General features: G+C 48.7%; 1 protein-coding gene across 11 annotated transcripts in view; it reads right to left on the bottom strand.

Moving 5' to 3' along the window:
* The window catches only part of SPTAN1 (spectrin alpha, non-erythrocytic 1), a 61,703-nt gene that overhangs the window by 30,020 nt on the left and 12,428 nt on the right, over positions 1-19,255 (bottom strand). For 6 of the 11 annotated variants that reach the window (XR_013960693.1, XM_080670197.1, XM_080670201.1 and 3 more), the window contains 21 exons: positions 15,330-15,470; positions 14,839-14,985; positions 13,475-13,608; positions 13,175-13,319; positions 12,942-13,096; positions 12,181-12,316; positions 11,659-11,760; positions 10,480-10,617; positions 9,736-9,846; positions 9,072-9,149; positions 8,785-8,940; positions 8,123-8,327; positions 7,264-7,445; positions 6,674-6,917; positions 6,358-6,480; positions 5,521-5,738; positions 4,605-4,697; positions 4,155-4,289; positions 2,798-2,946; positions 1,739-1,798; positions 475-673 (listed from right to left, as the gene is read on the bottom strand). Coding sequence is in view for 9 of the 11 variants with exons in the window: in XM_080670197.1 (XP_080526323.1) it covers positions 475-673; positions 1,739-1,798; positions 2,798-2,946; positions 4,155-4,289; positions 4,605-4,697; positions 5,521-5,738; positions 6,358-6,480; positions 6,674-6,917; positions 7,264-7,445; positions 8,123-8,327; positions 8,785-8,940; positions 9,072-9,149; positions 9,736-9,846; positions 10,480-10,617; positions 11,659-11,760; positions 12,181-12,316; positions 12,942-13,096; positions 13,175-13,319; positions 13,475-13,608; positions 14,839-14,985; positions 15,330-15,470 (3,051 nt within the window). In the remaining 2 variants the exon portion in view is untranslated. The remainder of the gene's footprint in view (positions 1-474; positions 674-1,738; positions 1,799-2,797; positions 2,947-4,154; positions 4,290-4,604; positions 4,698-5,520; positions 5,739-6,357; positions 6,481-6,673; positions 6,918-7,263; positions 7,446-8,122; positions 8,328-8,784; positions 8,941-9,071; positions 9,150-9,735; positions 9,847-10,479; positions 10,618-11,658; positions 11,761-12,180; positions 12,317-12,941; positions 13,097-13,174; positions 13,320-13,474; positions 13,609-14,838; positions 14,986-15,329; positions 15,471-19,255) is intronic. The other 5 variants (XR_013960694.1, XM_080670200.1, XM_080670204.1 and 2 more) reach the window with 1 other exon arrangement.

Genomic DNA, 19,255 nt, shown 5'->3' with positions numbered 1-19,255 from the left:
TTAAAAAATAGCCCTAGCTGGTTTGGCTCAGTGGATAGAGTGTCGGCCTGTGGACTGAAGGGTCCCGGGTTCGATTCCAGTCAAGGGCACATACCCAGGTTGTGGGCTCGATCCCTAGTAGAGGGTGTGTAGGAGGCAGCCAATCAACGATTCTCTCTCATCATTGATGTTTCTATCTCTCTCCCACCCTCCTTCCTCTCTGAAATCAATAAAAACAAAACAAACAAAAAACCCCACTTCTACACATTTTACATTTAAGGTTTAGAAAAGCCCTAAACCAACATGTAGAGAAAACTGCACTGTATTTCCTTGGAATTAAACAGATCCAAGAAAAGTTTGGGTTAAAGGCATTTAAAAATAGCTACACAGATGGTAAGACAATTTATGTTATTTTCATTCTAATAACCTGCAGTAAAAAAATCAAGAGCACCAAGTCTTTAAACACATTCTGGCCCATCGGCAAGACTCCCGTACCTTCTGGAAGTCGTCGAACTTCTTCTGCAGCACCTCAACCTGCTCCAAGTCTGCGGCAACCTCCTCGCTGGTCAGGGCCGCTTCCTTCTCATTGATCCACTGCTGCAGTTCGTTCGCTTCCCGGAACAACATGAACTTCTTGCAACTCTTCTCCAACATGCCTTTGCGCTTCTCACCCAGTTCCAGCAGAGAGCGGTATCTGATGTCATTCAAGAGGGTGACAAGAGGGGCAAGAAGGCAGTTAGTGTCTTACAGAGGGTACGTTCCTAACATCCAGGAAACCACCAGGCGTCGCCAAGACGCGGATTCAAGGCTATGCGTTTGGAATGAGGCTGCCCTGATGATGAAGTGTCAGAACGCAGATGAAGAGCCTAAGGACCCCCCGACAGCCTCCGGGATAAGCACCCATGTTCTGTTCACCCCTGGTGGCCAGAACAGCCAGGCACACTCATCCCCGGGCCAACTGTGCACTTACAACGTTGTGACCACAAATGACGGAAACCCAGCGTTCAGCACAGTGACACAGGGTTCATGCAACTACAGCTGAGAGATGAGATGAGTCTGCTGGGTAGAATGTACAGAGCTGTTCTCTCTGACAATCAACTCTCTGAGCAGCCCCAAGGAGATGGGCTTTAAACAGCCTCACACAGAACGTTAGCACCTCCGCAACAGGACATTCCTAAGACGATATATTTACTTCTCAGAAAGTTTTGGCAACTTTAGAAGGAAAATCAGGTAGAGTACAGAGTATCTGTACCATCTGATTAGCGGAAAGATTAATTAAGATGAACCCAAGAATATTCTAGCTCTTGGGAACTAATATACAAAAGGCTAAATTCCTATCATCTTTGATGACAAAAATTAGGCTCACTCTCAAATTTAAGCTTCCCCAAATGAAATAAAAAAGCAACGAGTTACCAAGAACCAGAACACTAACCAGAGGCACTACATTTCCTTCTTGCTACCGAGGATCACTACAGGACCGGCTGTCGGGCCTGCTGCTGGCCCACCACAGAAGCCAACAGGACGGGGACCCAACAACACTCTGAACATACAACTGCACACGGAAGCCACCAAGGAGCTAAGCAGCCATCAACTGACAGCTTCACCGACACCTCTACCTGTGCAAGCGGAAGCGGAGGCACGGACACGGTCCCGCCCTCCACCTGGTCTCTCTGTACGAACAAGTGCCCTCACAAGAAGCGGCAGGGATGGGCAGGCATAGCCATGGACACAGGCGCTCAGCAAGGCTCCGCCTACTCACAGTTCTTCCACCTGTTTCATACGCAGGGATACACTGCCGGCCTCCTTAGTTATGCGTGTCCTGCACAGAGGGGCACAGCAAAAGCATGCACAGATTAGTGGGGCTCCCCCCAGGGGTGAGAAGCGGCAGCTCCGAATGGTGCCTGGATGGTCGATGCACCAAGTGGGGAAAATCGGGGTCATTGAAAAGCTCTTGGAAACAGGCCAGGCCATGAGCAAAATCACGTAAATTAGAAAGAGCAGGGACATTCAATCAGAGGGTTAGTTCACCATCACTTTCCTGGAGAGTCGGCCATGCTTCGGCAGTTTTCCTGTGCTGAACCACCAGCAACTTCTGAGCAAGGTGGGGGATCAGATTTTACTGAGAGCTAAATAAGCAACTTTAGTCATCTATCTGGTCCACTTTTCTGCTCTCATATTTGATGTAGACCTACTCTTGTCTTAACAGTAACAGAGCGTCTGTAAGTGTACAAATAACTGACCTTTGCAGGGACCCTCAGGGTCAGAAAAGCTCTATTATTCTACACTCCAGTGCAAACGTATTTTCTGGGTCTCTCCCAAATGTCCAAAGCTGTTGATATCATTAGCGGAGTTAGGTGTGTCCCAAAGGAGGGACACAGGGCACCTGGGGCTCAGCTCTGGGAAAATGGACAGAGCCAACACTCAGTAAACTCCACTCTCAGAACATACGCCACGGCAGAGAGCAGCTCGCTCATAGCCTTTCAAAGGGGCCCGAGCTGAGGAACATCTGAACGTGCAATTTGAGAAAGGAGCTCCTGAACTGGAGGACAAGGCTCAGCTCATAATGCTCAGGAAAATGCTGTTCGGTAGAAGAACCTCACAGTGCGGGAAGAAACAAACAGCGGAACATAAAGGTGTCAGTCGGGGCTCTGCGGCTCGAACCAGGTTCTTGGGTAAAAAGTGGCGGGGGTAAGCGGGAAGAGCATGTCCGCGTTTGGTGGCCCCGGAAGCCGCAGCACCTGCCTCACCCTCGGCCTGTGGGTGCTACGACTGGGCCCCGAGCGACACCAGGACCTCTGCGACCGACTGTCATCCTTACTGATTGTCAATCTGCTCCTGCCGCAGCGCGATGCTGCCTTGCTCCTCCAGCAGGTTCTCCCGGGAGGCCGACTGGGCGGGGTCCAATTTCTTCACGTACGCGGCTGGCACAAAACCCTGGCGATCGTTCACTTCCACTTTCCACCAGTCCTAAGGGAAGAGAGGGGAGCAGTGACAGCAAATTCCTTCCCCGAGGAAGGGAGAAACCGAGGAGGCCTGTGTGTGTGTGAGCACGTGTGTGTGTGGGGGCACGTGTGTGTGTGTGAGCACGTGTGTGAGCACGCGTGTATGTGAGCACGTGTGTGTGTGGGCACACACGCTCACATGCACACACAAAGGAGAACTCTAATCACATTAAGAGGATCTCGTGTCAGTCACTTGGCACAAAGACTGAAATTTTGGTCCCCTCGTGACCTGCCGAGCACGGAGAAGATCACGAGTGAAGTAGCAACGACACCCAACATGAAGGCCATTCTACCCTTTGCTTAGAGCCCAGAACTGTGCTGTCCCACACTGCAGCCGGCAGCCACATATGGCTGTGTGAATTTCAATAAATTAGAACGAAATTAAAAACTTCAGTTGCACCGGTCACACTTGAAATGCTCAATAGTCACATATGGCTAGTAACTACTGGAGAGCCAGCGCTTAGAAAACTTCGACTACCATAGAAAGTCCTATTGAATAATGCTTCTCTTGAGGAAACCAAGGTAGGACCAAGGTGTTGGTTTAGGTTTAAATTAGCGTCAACAGAAAGATAAGAATCCTGGGTTTTCTCAAATTCATGACCAGGGTAAACTGGGGGTGTGGGAATAAGAGATTCTTAGCAACAGCTGGGGACGTTTGTCCACATTGACCAAGATGAGAGGTGACAGCCTTTGGGAGTGTCAGATAACATGTGGAGTATCATGCACCTCACTTCAAAGCCACTTTCAAATAGAATGTCCAGGAAGAAAGGCTACGGAGCCAGGCAGCATGGAGCTTTGAGAAGACAGAGCCCATGAGGTGACGTCACGGCTGTCTGCAACTACCCACTAGAGCCGCACAGCTGAGATTAAGAACCAACAGGTACGAGGTATAGACTTGCAGTTGTATAAGCAGACCATGGCTCCAAAGAGTCTGGAGCGTGCAGCTGTGAGAATCAGCTATCACTGAGCGTGAGAGTCCCTGTACTAACTACCTGTGGGCATTCAAGACGACAGACTGATTACCTTCTTGATGATGCACAACAGAGGTAAGAGAAACCTGTATTAAGCAGAAGTCTGACTAGGAAACTAATTCTAAACCAGCCTCATTTACAAAGACACAATGACCCACAGACACCCAACCCGAGCAAAACCACACGCAGCCCGTCGCCTTGCCTTGTTGGTGCTGTTGAGCAGGGTGAGGATGTCTCCCTTCTTCATGGTGACCTCGCGAGGACTCTTCTCCTGATAGTCATAGAGAGCCAACACCAGCTCCTTCCCAGTCTCATCGTCCATGGGGGCCACTTGTTGCTAAAAAGCAAACAGTTAAATCAAGGGCGGTTATGACATGTTATGGAAGCACATGACAGAGTTCAACCAACAGCTGTACCAAATTCACCAAATACACACTTAGGAGCATTCTAGGATGCTACCAATCAAATCTGATTCAGGAACGTTAGCTCTCTGGTGTCTTTAAAAATCTCATTTTAAACCGTCTACAAACCTTTGTCTCATAAGCCGTAAGAGTAAGGCCACGACTGTAACACCTGCTGGCAGGCGCTGGGTCCTGCCTGGCCCCGGCCTCCCCCGGCAACGTGTCACCGCTGAAGGGAAAGCCACACTCACCCGGCACGACTGCGCTTGCTCCCGCAGAGCCTGAATGCTGCTGCCGTAGGCGCTGAGATCCGACATCAAGGCTTCGTGCTTCTTCAGGAGAGCCTGAAACCCAAACACACACCGGGCCTGTGGAAGGCGCCCGAGCCGCCTCCAGCGCATCGCCCAACGAGCCATCCCCTCCAAGTCTCGTTTAGTGATAGGACGACTGGATCGCTTCCTGCTCTGCACTCTCTCCCTTTTCAATAAACATTTAATTCGGAGGAAGTATTAACTGTGACTTAACAGTCTTTTTTCACTCTGCCTTTACCTATTTAATTATGCAGTATCTGAAGTGCATAAGGAGACATAAACAACAGTATCGACTGAACCCATCACCATCTTAGGAAATAAACTGCCAATCAGACAGCTGGCTGGGGACACGCCTTCCTGGAGGGCATTCCGCCCCCAGCCACAGCCGGTGCTGCTTTCTTCCCCACCATTTTCTAAGCTTCTCAGTTCTCCCATCTTCTGGGAGAACCAAATATTGTTCATGTCAATATTCGACACATTCTGGTTTTTTGTGATGAGTGGCAAGAAAACAGCTACAGGAACTACACCTAGGCTTTTATGAATAAAATGTAAGAGTTCCAGTCGAAAAACAGAGGCCCAGTAAAACACTGTGTTAATGTATGTATGCATATGGTGGGGGGATGACAGGACACGAGAACAGCAAAGTGCGAACAATGAAGGAAGGTGACAGGTAGCGTCCTCTTTCTTTTCGGTAGGACCGCATTTCCACCATAAAAAATAGGGACCCTAAGATGCCTTAGAAACACAATCAATCATGACGCTGCACCTTCCCAACTTGGTCCCTTTCCCCACTGGGCTCCCAACCTGAGCCCTGGGGCAGTATCCCCAGGAGCACCATGATCCCCGACCCGGTCACCTCAGCGGAGTCCTCGTCCTTCCCGTAGTCGGTGCTGCCCACAATGGGCTCCTTCTCCCGCATCCAGGACTCGGCCTCATTGGCATCGGCAAAGTACTGCTGGGCTTGCAGCGAGTCCTCCAGGTCTTGCCGCCGCTGCGAAGCTTTGGATTTGAGTGACTCCCACTTCTGGTTCAGTTCATGGAGCTTGGCCTTCACGTCCTCCGCAGCAAAATGCCCTGGGAGGCAGGCGGGGGGGGGGGGGGGGTTTGGGGGGAGGATAGGGAAAAGCACTTGACATGCTGCAGGACAAAGAAAGGCCTGTGCGTTCCCTTCTGTCACTACATGCTGGTGAGCCAGGCCTCTATGTGTTTCCAAATTCATGAGCAGCCCATGTTTCCAACCCTTTAACAGGTTTGCCCATTTTTGCCTCCTCATAAATAAATAAAAATAACAGCACTCCCATAGCTGAGTCACTGAGACCCCGGCTCAGAAAGGTTAAGGTCTAGTCAAGGTCAAATCGTTAGAAAGGGATGGAAACAGTCTTCAACCCCCAGCCCAGTCTGACTCAAACCCATGCACTGAACCATCGGAGAGGAAGGATAAGAGGAACAAAAGCAGGCCCTGGCTGGTCTGGCTCAGTGGATGGAGCGTTGACCTGTGGACTGAAGGGCCTCAGGTTCGATTCCAGTCAAGGGCACAGGCCTGGATTGTGGGCTCAATCCCCAGTAGGGGGATCGCTCATCGTTGATGTTTCTATCTCTCCCTCTCCCTTCCTCTTTGAAATCAATAAAAAATTTTGTTTTTTTTTTTAAGAGAACAAAAGCAAAGCTGCTTCCGTGTGTGACAACCGCTCACCTTCCTCCACCATGGCGCTCCCCTTCTGTGTAACCGCTTTGATGCGGGGCTCGTGCCCAGCAATTTCTGCTTGTAGGGCCTGGTGTTTCTTTAGCAGATTCTGGACGCCAATCAAATCTTTGCCTAAAAGCGGAAGAAAGCACCCTCCCGTCATGCAAGCCATCAAAAGAAAAGTCAGCATTAACTGTCACTGTGGCTTCCACCTGGTTCCAAGGTACTTTAACTTGACCTTGCTCATTTTGACCAGCGTCCCCTTTGGGCCATAAGGGTAGAGCCCTTTCTCAGCTTGACTCCTCTCCGATGGAGGTAGACTGACCTCTGTTGGTGGACGCAGCAATGGGCTCTTTCTCTCGAATCCACGTCTCCTCATCCTCCACATCACGGAAGAGCTGCTGCAAACGCAGAGAATCTGCCAGCTTCTGCTTCCGGGCGATCATGGGTTCCTTGAGCGCCTCATAGCGAGCCACGAGGGCTTCCTGCTTCTTCTTGATGTTTTCAGCATCAAAATGGCCAGCGTCCTGGAACTGGCGGGCCTGAATGGTGATGCCGTCAATGCGATCCTGGGAATAACAAAGGGCAGTCTGGAAAGCCTGGACCAGAGCTGGGCAACTTTATTGCCAGGCTGGCTTTATCACTTCGGTGTGGTTGAACAATACAAAGAAAAGTGAACGCATTTCCTTCCCCACCCCAAGAGCGTTCCTTCTGCCACCTGTTTCCCTCGTGTTGGGCTCCCAGAAAGCTCTGAGGGAGATGGCTGAACTGGAGCCGGAGCACATGCAGCACGTAGGGAGCTATGTAAGAAAATTGATACATTTCATCCCTCCCCAAACCCGCCTGGTCCTGAATTACCGCACCCTTCAGCCTACCGATTCTGTGTTCACTGGCCCAGCAGTGCCCGCACGCTACCTGGTGGGCGGCCACGTCAGCCTCCAGCAGGGCGTGCTTCTTCTGCAGGTTCTGGACATTCGTAAGGTCTTTGCCGTAATCGTCGGAAGCCAAGTGACCTTCCACTTCATACAGCCACAGTTCAATGTCCTCAACGTTGCGGTTAAACTGCTGCTGCTGGTTAGCCTCGCGGAGTTTTATTCCTAGTCAAAGAGGGAAGTGGACTTTTTAATTACCCTTCCAGCAACACAGGGGTGGGTAAAAGTAGGCTTACAGTTGTGAGTATGGGAAAGTTTATTCTTGTGTTATGAACTATTAATAATTGTATTATTTATTTCTAGTCCTTGTTATCATTACTATTGTTATTGTATTTCATATCCTTACTTGTAATTTATCTTTTGGGTAATGATGGCTGGTAATATAACCTACTGTTGCCCACCCCTGTATTGCTCACAACAATGGCACCTTAGTGAGGGACCTGACCAGGACTGCAGTGACTCTCACCTCTGCCACAAAGGTGAAGCAAACAAATGCAACTCTGCTCTACCTCTACAAGCTGACTTGGAAGTTGCTTAAAAGCACTGTAATTCTCAGGAGACAGAAGCCCTTGAGCATTATTAGGATTGAAAATTATTGTCTTTGGCTCACAGGTGAACTTTGATCTTTAGTGATGAGGCCTAATTCAGTCATGGCCAGTTGGCCAATCATCCCCTTCTCACTCAGGCTCCCCACCAACCAGCATGCTTAACCACATTTACCAAATTAGCAAGGCATCAAGAGTCCAAGGCAGTAACTCCTACGGTGTATGTCCCTAAGACTGAACCAGGAAGGAATAATCAACTCCCCAAACATTCCTACCACAGTCTACTGAATCCTGTACCTTTCAGTTCAGTGGCCTCCAGCAGTTTCTTCCACAAACTGATGACCTCATTCATTCGAGCCGCCACTTCCTCCTTGGCATAGTGGTTGACGTCAATCAGTTTCTGCCCTGCTTTCTCCAGGGCATCAATGCGGCTCTGGTTTGCTGAGAGCTCAGCCTCAAAAGCCTGATGCTTCTGGACTTTTCCTTGTAGGTTGGATGGGTCCTGCCAATGAAAGAAAGAAGTGAGTTCTATCTTGAACGTGAGTATATTACCTTGCATTAGCTTCATGCTCATCTCCATAAGAGAGGATGTATAAAACAGTCAGCTTACATTAAATAGAGTGGGCTGGTTTTAGAATTCCCTCTTTTTTTAAAAAAAACATATTTTACTGATTTTTTACAAAGAGGAAGGGAGAGGGATAGAGAGCTAGAAACATTGATGAGAGAGAAACATCAATCAGCTGCCTCCTGCACACTCCCTACTGGGTATGTGCCCGCAACCAAGGTACATGCCCTTGACCGGAATCGAACCTGGGACCCTTGAGTCCGCAGGCCGATGCTCTATCCACTGAGCCAAACCGGTTAGGGCCCTATTTCTTTTAACTACAATTTATTTGTAAATCTGTGTTCAATTTGGCTCACAAACCAAGTGCCACGTGGCAATGCTAACAGTACATTACTTTATAAGCTTCATCTGTGGCAGTTTTCATCTTCTCGTTGACCCAGCTCTTGAGCTCATCGGAATCACGGAAAAACTGCTGCAAGTGGAAGGAATCGGCCAGCTGGGCCCGGCGATACATGGCTCTCTCATGAAGGGCATTGCGGCGGCTCAACAGCTGGAAGACAAGGATCTCATGAACCTCCAGTTCTTACCGCCCCAGAGATACCCAGCCCGAGAGGCTACACCCATCTGTCTTAGAGGGACATCCGTGCAGGGAAAGGATGGCGCATAAACCCAGGAACTTACAGCATCTCGGCGAGTAGCCACGTCTTCCATGGCGTAGTGGTTGTTCTGAATTAGCTTGGTTGCAAATTCATCTAGTGCCTAGGAAGGAAGGAGAAGAGTTCTTCACTGGTAACGGGACTATTCCGTAGCTTGGCCTCCAGAGAAAAGTAACCACTGAACAGGTCACAGAACACTTCCCACAGGTAAACCTTCCCACAGGTCAAGGTTTTCAGACAACATTCATCCCCGAACTTCTGAGCTGGTGCCTAATGTTACTACTCAGATGTAACAATGCAACGCTGGTTCCCTGCAAGGCTGGAGACTCAGCTGCAGCGTGATCTGACCTGCGTCAGATACAAGTTAACAACCTTCCAATTCCTACTTCTAAAACCTGCTGCTAATGGTAAAGACAGTCTGACCTTCTTTTTCCCCTTTATTAATTCTTAACTGCTTTTGGTAAAAGGTAATCTCAACCTGGAGGCTTATGTCAGTAAATGCTTTCATCGATCAAGTTGTGCTGGCTCCCTCTGAGGGTGTATCATCATCGCCCTGAGATTTTCAGCACCCACAGGCGTGCCTTTCACTCACATCCTCATCCACCTGTTCAGAGCCTTTCAGACAAACAGGAGCCTTCAGGCTTATTCCAAGGGCCGTTTGAAGGCACCGGGACAAGAAGGGGTCTTACTGTGATCTTTTCCTCCTGGGCACTGAGGGATTTCTCAAAGTCCTCATGCTTCTTGAGAAGCGCTTCCACGCTGTCCAAGGAATCCCCCAAGTCCTCGTTCAGCAGGAAAGCCTGCAACAGCAAACAAGGTGTTCAGAACAGCGCCCTGTTCCTTCCGTCTTAAGGCTGGAAAGCAAGGATACTCTGGCCAAAATACAAAAGGAAGGAAAGCAGTTCTTGGATAATAAACTTCTGGGATCTGTTCCGGAAAGCCCAGAGCCCTTCCAGATTGATCCAACGACAGCATGAGGTCCTTGTCCCACATTCTATGAACACTTAATTTAAAAAAAAAAAAAAAGCTTTTCTTGCTTCTATTAGATTTAGGTTACGCATAATGTTAAGTTCTAAGGGGAAAGCTCCCCCTTTTAAAAAACAATTTCACACCATCACACTCATCTGAAAAGCTGGGGCCTTTCTGAGGGCCTGAGGTGACAGAGCTGGCTCAGTGGCCCCCTTCAGTACGTTCTAACTGAAATGGTAGTGGCTTCCTCCAGAAACAAGCTAATGGTCTGAGGGGCAGGGATGAGGAAAAATAACACCATCATCCACAGAGAGCATTTAGCACAGGGCCCGGCCACAGCCATCTGTATGACAATATGCCACGAACACTTTACCCATCAAAAAAAAGCTCCCTATCGGAGAAGCAGACCAACAGAAACAAAGCCTTCCTGCTCCCCGAGGTGGCCAGGTCTCCTCTGCTGTTACCTCCTGCTTGCTCATCCAGTTGTCCACCTGCTCGGTGTCGCGGTAGAAGAGCTGCAGGTCCATGCACTGCTCATACTGCTGCCTGCGCAGCTCCCACAGCTCCAGCAGGGCTGCTCGCTCCTCAGAGAGAATGGCCAGCTGGGAGGAAGAGCGCACGGGGGATGAGGGGCGGTGGGAGGAGATGTAGGGGGAGAACGGTGGGGGGACAGGACAAGGACAGGGATGGGGAGACAAGTCAGTCCTGACGCCCTCCACTCAAACAGACGAGGAGCATCACATCCACTGTGCCAGGCAAGTCACAATAAATCACATGAACGCCTTTATGTTATGCTGAACATAAGAGGGATGGTCCTGTTCTAATTAGTCTACAATTAGTTTCCTGCCACATCACCACAAATGCTTTTCAGTAGAAATGCTATGGAAACTCCCAGGCAGAAGAAAAAGGGCATCGATCTGAAAGTGAGGCAGGAGGAGCATGTGAGATCTTGCTCCCTGGCATATGTTATCAGTTTGACTCAAACGCTTTTAAAAATTCAAAAAATAAAAAATTAAAGTGAGGCAGTATAAAATATGTTAAATAGCCCTAGCTGGTTTGGCTCAGTGGATAGAGCGTCGGCCTGCAGACTGAAGGGTCCCAGGTTCGATTCCGGCCGGGGGCACATGCCCAGGTTGCATGCAGGAGGCAGCCGATCAATGATTCTCTCTCATCATTGATGTTTCTATCTCTCTATCCCTCTCCCCCTCTGAAATCAATGAAGAAATATTGGAAAAAAATGTTAAATAAATCATGAATGCCCTCGGCATAATTTTTAGGCTCCGAAGTTAATGACAATTAAGTGTGTTTGCTCCTCAGACAACGCTATACTCAGACATGGATTAAACAGACCCATTGATTTGATAAAAGTGTGTTCCCCCTGGGCTCTAGCTACTAATGCGGACTCAAGTTTCTACAAAGTCTCCTTTAAGTAGGAAATATGTCACCTTACGTCCCAAATAAGTGAAACTCTCTCTGTTCATTCATGCTGCTGTACGTACATCTTTTTCCATAAAGAAGCTGCTCCTTAACTTCCAGGTGAATCCCTGTCAGTTTGCTCACGCCCCACGGTGAATGCCAGGTCTGGATATTTAAGGGAGGGTAACAGCTTTCAGAGACTTTAGGAGCCTTTTCTGCTCTCTTACCTTCTCCCTCACTTCATCAGAGGCGTAATGACCAGCAGCAAGCAGGGCCTGTCCAGATTCATCTGCAGATTTAAAGCTGTCTTCATGGGCATCAATTTCACCCTACAGAGGACAAAAGCACAATTTGTGCCCAGATCTCGTAAGAGAAAAACAAGTTGCTGAATTTCAAATAACCCTTACAAATCAGCTATCACATCTAGGATGAAGAGGATGGAAGGTAAGGCCAGGTTTCCTGATACCAGCCTGGGCCCTCAAACCGGAGAGCACACTTAGTAAGAAGTCCTTTTCCTCCTGGTTTTCAGGCCGCCTCTGTCAAGTTTCCATACATTCACAGAGCCTGAGCTCTGTCTTCTGATCCACTGGTTTATTTGTCTTCCTTCTGCCAAATGTATTTTTTTACCAGGACTTTGGTACCTGGTGGGGGCGCTGCCGTGAACAAAGTTTCAACTGCAACGACTACCAGTGCTACACCAATGCGTTACATGCTCATTTCTTTACTTCGGGAAAACCTTGGGTCATTACCTTGTGCTCCTGATGCCTATCCAGAAGGGCTTCGGCCCCGGCCACGTCGTTCGCAAGTTCATCTGCATTGATGAGGGCTTTCATCTCAGTCACCCAGCTGGTGAGGTCCCGGAAGTCAGCCAGGAAGCGCTGCAGTCTAGGGAAAACCAAAGGTACGTCATGAGATGTGCCCAGCGGAGCTCCAGGATGGAAAACACAGTGCTGAGTTCTATGCTCTCAAAAGTCTAACAAACCATACAAATCCTCGTCCTGGGAAACATGGATTCTTTCCATCCCAAGGAAAAGAAGACAAGGCCAAAGTCAGTCCTCTGAAACTTAGGCTCCGCCCACCACTAGATTCCCCAGTCTTGTCTGTTAATTTCAATTTCCTTGTCTTTCCCAAGTTCGACGCCTGTTTAGTAAGTCGGAAGCATTCCTTCCGCTTCCAACCCTTGATTTACTCAGTTTTAACAGGGTGTTTCATGTGGTGCTCACGCTGCTAAAGACTACTGGTTATCACACAGTGACACAGGATGGAAAAGGTATTTCTGAAGTTGTAAGTATTACCGTACGTGTACACACTCATACACACTGGATAACGCCGTCAGTCTCCAAACAAATGCGATGCAGGTAGAAAAAGGTGACCTGCGTTTTCTTAGTAGAGGAAGCACAGGGCATCCAGAGCTCTCTCAGCATGAACTGCCCCTTAACCCTGCCTTCCTCTCTTCCTTTCTCCTAAAGTCCCACGGTTCGGGATGCTGAGCACTGGGAGGTATTTCTACCTGTACGAGTCGTTGAGCCGCGCGTGTCTCTCCGCCGCCAGAGTGCGGATCTGCTCCCAGTTTGTGATCAGCTCTTCTCGCTTCACTTGAATTTGAGTGGCGCTCAGCGGGTGGGTCTGCTGCAGGCGGTCAGCCTCGGCACACAGGGCTTTGACCTAGAAACACACTCTGTCAGAACTGCTCTCCTGACCCTTGGTGACTTATTAATAGAATCAGCTGCTTTTAAAACCCACCTTATCCTCTAACGCAGCCAGATCTCTCTCCAAACCCTCATGCTTCCGAAGCAGAGCCTGAACACTGGCCAGGTCTCGGCCGAAATCATCGGAGGCCATTAACTGTTCCTTTTCCTTAATCCAGCTGATAGTCTCATCCACATCCCTGCAGAATAAAGGCCCCCGTTAATCCTGACGCAGGGCTGTAAGGAACTGGGAACACGACACTGGGCCAAGACCCAGTCCCTCCGACCTCTCATGGCACATGCCATATACCTGACCCCTTCGAGTAGAGGCCGGAAGCCCCATCTGGCGTGGTACCTGTTAAAGCGCTGAACCTCAGCTGCTCCAAACAGCTTCCCCTGTCTCTGAAGAGCCAGCCCCTTCAGCCGCTGCCAGGCTGCGTTCACCTCGTCTTGCTTAGTCTTGATCAGCTCCTCCTCCGGGTGCTGCTCCTGAACAAGGAAGAGAACAAGGAAGCTCCTTGGCCCACTGTCTCTGGCACCCCAACTAGTCCCCGGGGCGGCTCCCTGAGGGATCTGCTTCAGCAAACCTCCATCCTTCTGAAGACATTCTGGTTTTCTGGGTGGAATGAAGTGAAGCTCATTCCGAAAGAGCTGCTATTCCTCGTCTAGGAGGGGAGCACGCTCTCTCCCTTGGAGGGTTGCTGTGTCTATGAAGCGGTAATGTGCCTCAGCGCCAGAGCCTGGATGTGAGCAACCACTGCGGCTCCAACTTAGGGGAAACCCTCATCCACACACCGTCTCCGCCCACCTGGTCAAATGTGTTTCAAACGTGCACGAGGCTGATCAGCATCTGCCCATAAGCATGGTTTTCCGGCTTTGTTCCTGACTTCAGACGAGGTATTTCTCTAAAAGTATCCTCTCCACCCACAACATTTTTGTTTTAATAAATATAACATGTCAAGTAATAAGGTGAAGCATTTCAGGGTTCTGGGGTCCATTTGTGAGATTCTGGGGCTTGGCCTGACTGCTCCTCTGAACACGGCTGTGGGCTGGCCCAGGGTTCGGGGATAGCACACCTGTCCCTGGAAGGGTATGTCTGAGGAATGCCGGCTCTTCTTTCACTTCATCACTAATTAGAAAGGACTAGGTGCCAGGCCTGACAGATCCATGCATTTAAAATGTGTACCCCCAAAATCAAATCTCCTAAAAGCAGAAATGGCCTAGCTCCTACTACCCGATGTCCCTGGAGCCCTCTGACCCCTGCAGCGAAAGATGGGATGAGGACGCTGCTTACAGGACTGCGCACGCAGGCACGGGGAAGCTGCCACGCCCCCTGACGGGGCCACAGCTACCAGTGGGGAGCCTGCTCGTTACAGGTCACCGGGCTCCCAGGAGAGCCCAGGGAAAAGCAGCCGCGCACCGGTGGACGTCTGCCAATCTAAGAAGCATCACCGCCACACCCCGGCGGTCTGAGGAGCCCGGCGCCCAGCTCCAGCAGCTTCCCAAGCCCCACCTGAACGTGGGTGGAGGCAGCAGATCAAATGAACTCTGCCCTTCCTGCCCACCGCCACGATTAAAAACCATTCTCTAATTTAGGAGTGGTAGGTACGCTGCCTCACTTGGATCTGAACACAACTTAAGCCATGGGTACCAGAACTTGCTCACTCAGAAATCAGGGACTGGCCATCATAATGTGCTGAAACATCAGACAGCTCTTACCTGAATGAGTTTGGCAGCAAACTGGTTCACTTCATTAACTCTTTCTTCATGGGCAGCCATATCTGTTTGAAACTCTTCAAATTTCTTCTGTAAAACCTCCACGTGCTCCAGGTCCTGGCCCAGCTCCTCAGAAGTCACAATTGCTTCCTATTCAGGGACCAGAACAGAGCCAGAGTCACCAACCAGCACTTGGAAACAGCAGTCCAGAACCTATGAAACAGGCACACTGGGCTGGGCCTGTTGGCTGCAGCGGACACAGTTTTCTGTGAGGTTTGTGAGTCAGTGCCTCTCCTAGTTAAGACACTGAGGGGACAGCATTTCGGTCTCAGCGACTCCAAGTTTCAGTTACAGATGAGAACACGGCAGCTGGAGATACAGCCATCCCACTGCCACCCCTCCCGCTAACCCTGGCCCTGGGATCGCAGATCAGGGGAGCCCCTCCCCTTTCTTTCCACAAGACTGACTTAGCAAACCCCCTTCTCAAAACACACCTTGTCATTGATCCAGTCCATCACGTCCTCACACTCTCGCAGGTACTGCACCAGCTTCTGGGCCTGCAGCAGTTTGACGCCTTTCTCCCGCATCTTCTCCAAAAGTAACTCCCACTGGCGGTGCAGCTCCAGCAAACGCGTCTGGAGGTGAAAGTTCAACCCTACACATTACAACCGTTTCCGTGCGAGATGGCTTTCAGAGTTCCACAAGTCAGAAACCTCATGAAGCTCCGAACAAGTCTTTTAAAGAGATAATCTATAAGCTGAGAGGAAATCCTAAGTTTAAGTGAGAATAGGAAAAAGCGTACACTTCCTAGTGTTTTGGTGGGTCTTAAAGTACTGACCTTTCATGGGTACATTATTCTAGTTTACTTCAAGGGAATTATTGTCATCATCAATTATTGATTTTAGCCTAGCCGGTATGGCTCAGTGGTTGAGCATCCACTCGTAAACCAAGAGGTCACTGGTTCCGTTCCCAGTCAGGGCACATGCCCAGGCTGCAGGGTATGCAGGAGGCATCTGATCGATGTTTCTATTTCATTATCCCTCTCCATTCCTCTCTCTCTCTAAAAAATCAATAAAACATACTTTTTAAAAAGTAAAAAAGAAAATGATTGATTTTATATTATTTGTAAGTAATTAATGTTACTAGTTATTATTACTAAATTACTAAATGGGATCCTAGGTCAGGAGACTATCAGGGAAAGAAAGATGAGGATTTAACCTGGAGCCTCAGCGGAAATTACTGAAGAACGTACTCTGAATTCACAGAGGTGAAGGGGAAACCAAGAGGTCCAACAGACATCATAAATGCAAAGAAATAATTATGGCCAAAACCGGTTTGGCTCAGTGGATAGAGCGTCGGCCTGCAGACTGAAAGGTCCCGGGTTCGATTCCGGTCAAGGGCACGTAACTTGGTTGCGGGCACATCCCCAGTAGGAGGTGTGCAGGAGGCAGCTGATCGATGTTTCTCTCTCATCGATGTTTCTAACACTCTATCCCTCTCCTTTCCTCTCTGTAAAAAATCAATAAAATATATTTAAAAAAAAAAAAAGAAAAATAATTATGAGGCCCAAGTAATAATTATGAGGCCCAGGACAACCTTGGTAGAAAAGTAGAAAAGATGGGGTTCTGACACGTAATAAGCTATCAAAAAGGATTCTTGGCAGAAAAAGTTTTGGAGCTTCTGTGAAGAGATATAATTTGTGGTACAATACATTTCAGGTTAGATTTATTTCAAATTTCACCCAAGTGGCAGCACAGGCCCAAACATATTCACTTCCCAGCATCTTTGGGTTCTCACAGCACAGCCCCAGTAAGGACTTGTCAAGAACTGGGGGAAATTGATTATCAGTTCAAGCTTAGGTGATGCATTCTCGTATTCTAATCCAATCTCAGTGCATTGATTGTGCCTACCCAAGATACTGGGAGTTTCAGTGTAACACGGACAGACACAGTAAACAACACAAAGGTCTAAATGCTAACAGAAGAGAAGTCTGGGATCCACCCACTGTTGAGATGCCACTCCCAGCCAACTCATGGGAGAGTCAACATGGGTGGATTCTCTTAGAAACAAGTTCTGTTTCATTTGAAAGGAGAAAGCAGTGGGAATAAAATAATGTTCACACAGTTCACCTCCATCACTACTGTCACTTCCACCATGGATGGCTGAAACCGGAACCATCACCGGGAAGGAAGTGAGAGGCATTCCAAGGCAAGGGGAAAGGCAACCCACAGCAACTCAACACTCCACCTACTCGGATGTGGGACCCGATGTGGGTGGCGGTGACTATGGGGCGCCAAGCCGTCCGGTACGGTGTGAAAGTCTAAACCAGTGACAGACAGGTTACCCAGGACACATACAGCCTCCGCACTCCACCGCCTCCCCTGTCACTGCCTGCCAAACTAAGTTACCGAGTGACGGGACCCGATAAATCACCCTGCCAGGACCAACATGGGAATGTGAGCGTGAAAGCAGAGATGAAAGAGATGGAAGGAGAGCCCTTTGCTCAGATTAAAAACAGGCCACAGAAAGCTAAAGAAACCTCATCCTCCAGGGGCGATCATCAGCTTCTCACAAATTCATTTTCACACCCTCCGTAAAGAACTAGGGCCAGGCCTGTCCCGGGACTACAACCATTCCCACTGCTGGTGTGTCTGGTCTTGTAAATACCGCAGGTCAGAGGGCGTCCAGCTTCACAAGTTTACTATGGTTTGAGAGCATGCGTGGGCAGAGAGGCAGGGGCATTAAGAAATGCTCGGAAAGCTGACAGCGTGGAGGAGAGATCCTGGTTCTGACTCGGGTAGCGTTCTCAACAGGGGCATGAGTGCGCAGCGGACAGAGGCTGTTCTCCCAGAGTGAATGGGCTGCTCTGCAGTAGCACAGCCAGGTGACAGAGGGGAAACTGGAGAGACAAATCTAGGGGAAACACTAAGGAAAGTACAGAAGCGAAATACAGGTTGGACAAATAAATACTTGTGATGAGAGAGAGAATGGACTGAAATTCCAGTTCTGTCACCTATTAGCCGTATGAATAAGGGCAACTCCAGCTTGTCCGAGCTTCAGTTTCTGGCCCTCTATACTATGGGTATAATGGCTGCCTTGCTAGCTTGTAGTGAAGATGAAAATCTCTTATGTAAAATTCCTAGCAAGATGTTTGAACATAAATAACTACTAATAGCAACTCAACAAATAGTAGCTAATAGCACTTTTAAATGCCGCTTTAATAAGATCACTAAACAGGGAAGGGGGTACTTCCTAACAGACCTGAATGAAGTGAGGCTGGGTTGGGCCTCCCCCTTCCCCAGATTATCTTCTCCTGGCAGCCTGGTTGTACCACTACAGAGTAGCCCCTTGCATTCTGGGCAAGCAACTTCTATGAAGGAAACGGGCATGCTGATTTCATTTGCTATAAGCTGTACAAAGTAGTAGGAAAATGGCAGATAAATATTTGTATTTAATTGCAGAGACACATTATTACATTAGCCAAATAGGTTAAATGTGATTAAATAATTTGTCACATCGAATTTAAAATTTATTTCCTATTTACAATCATTACCACTAATCTTTATTAATAATAAGCTTAGGGCTGAGGGCTTCACTATGAGACGGCAGAGCATATCAGAGTAAGAGAGACAAGTATTCATTATTGAAAACCACCAGACCAGAACCTAAGGGCTGAGACCTCCACGATGGGTATCAGGAACCGTGGAGGATGAAGCAGTTCTAGCTGGGGACTAAGCTTTTATCTAAACTTTCAAGATGGCCTTGACAGGTAGAGAACTGAAAAGGCTGGTCCCTCAACAGAAAGGGACATTGGGTGACAAAGGACAAATCAAACTAACCGTGCATACCTCAACCTAAAGAGGCTTGTTAGACAAAGCAGAGGAAGATCAATTACTGCCCCAACTCCAACAAACTGGCACCAAAATGAGCCCGCCCATGAGCCTGAGGACTCCTGCTTCAGTCAGTGGTATCGCTTGGGCCCTGACTGACAGGTGCCACAAGTCATTCTTTACAGCTGCACCTTTAATTGGCTTGCTGACTAGCCCTCAGTAACCCCAAGACCCCAAGAGCAAGCTTGCCAACAGACAACTTTCTTTATAGTGTCAGGGATTAATCCCATTTATCTTTGTGTCCTAATCCCTAAAGTCACCAATATGCTCTCCCATCTAATTACCAACTGTAAATGTTAATAGTTTAATTTACACAAACTTCTTTGAAGCATAACCACATTCTAATTTGTTTTACAAAAAGAATATTCCTACTTGTTTGTATCCATACTGAATCATATTACGAAGGCAGGATGCGGGTAACCCCTTTAGGGAACTTCACACATTCTTTTTTAAAAAGCTAGAAAAGTCTATCTTTTTAGGAACCCAGATGTACATGTAAGCATTAGTCCACATTCCTCTACCGACCAGGC

Source organism: Plecotus auritus, assembly GCF_963455305.1.
Source record: "Plecotus auritus genome assembly, chromosome: 5".
Taxonomy (NCBI): Eukaryota; Metazoa; Chordata; class Mammalia; order Chiroptera; family Vespertilionidae; genus Plecotus; species Plecotus auritus.
Note: the sequence above shows the minus strand (reverse complement) of the source record. Positions and strands in the feature narration are given on the sequence as shown.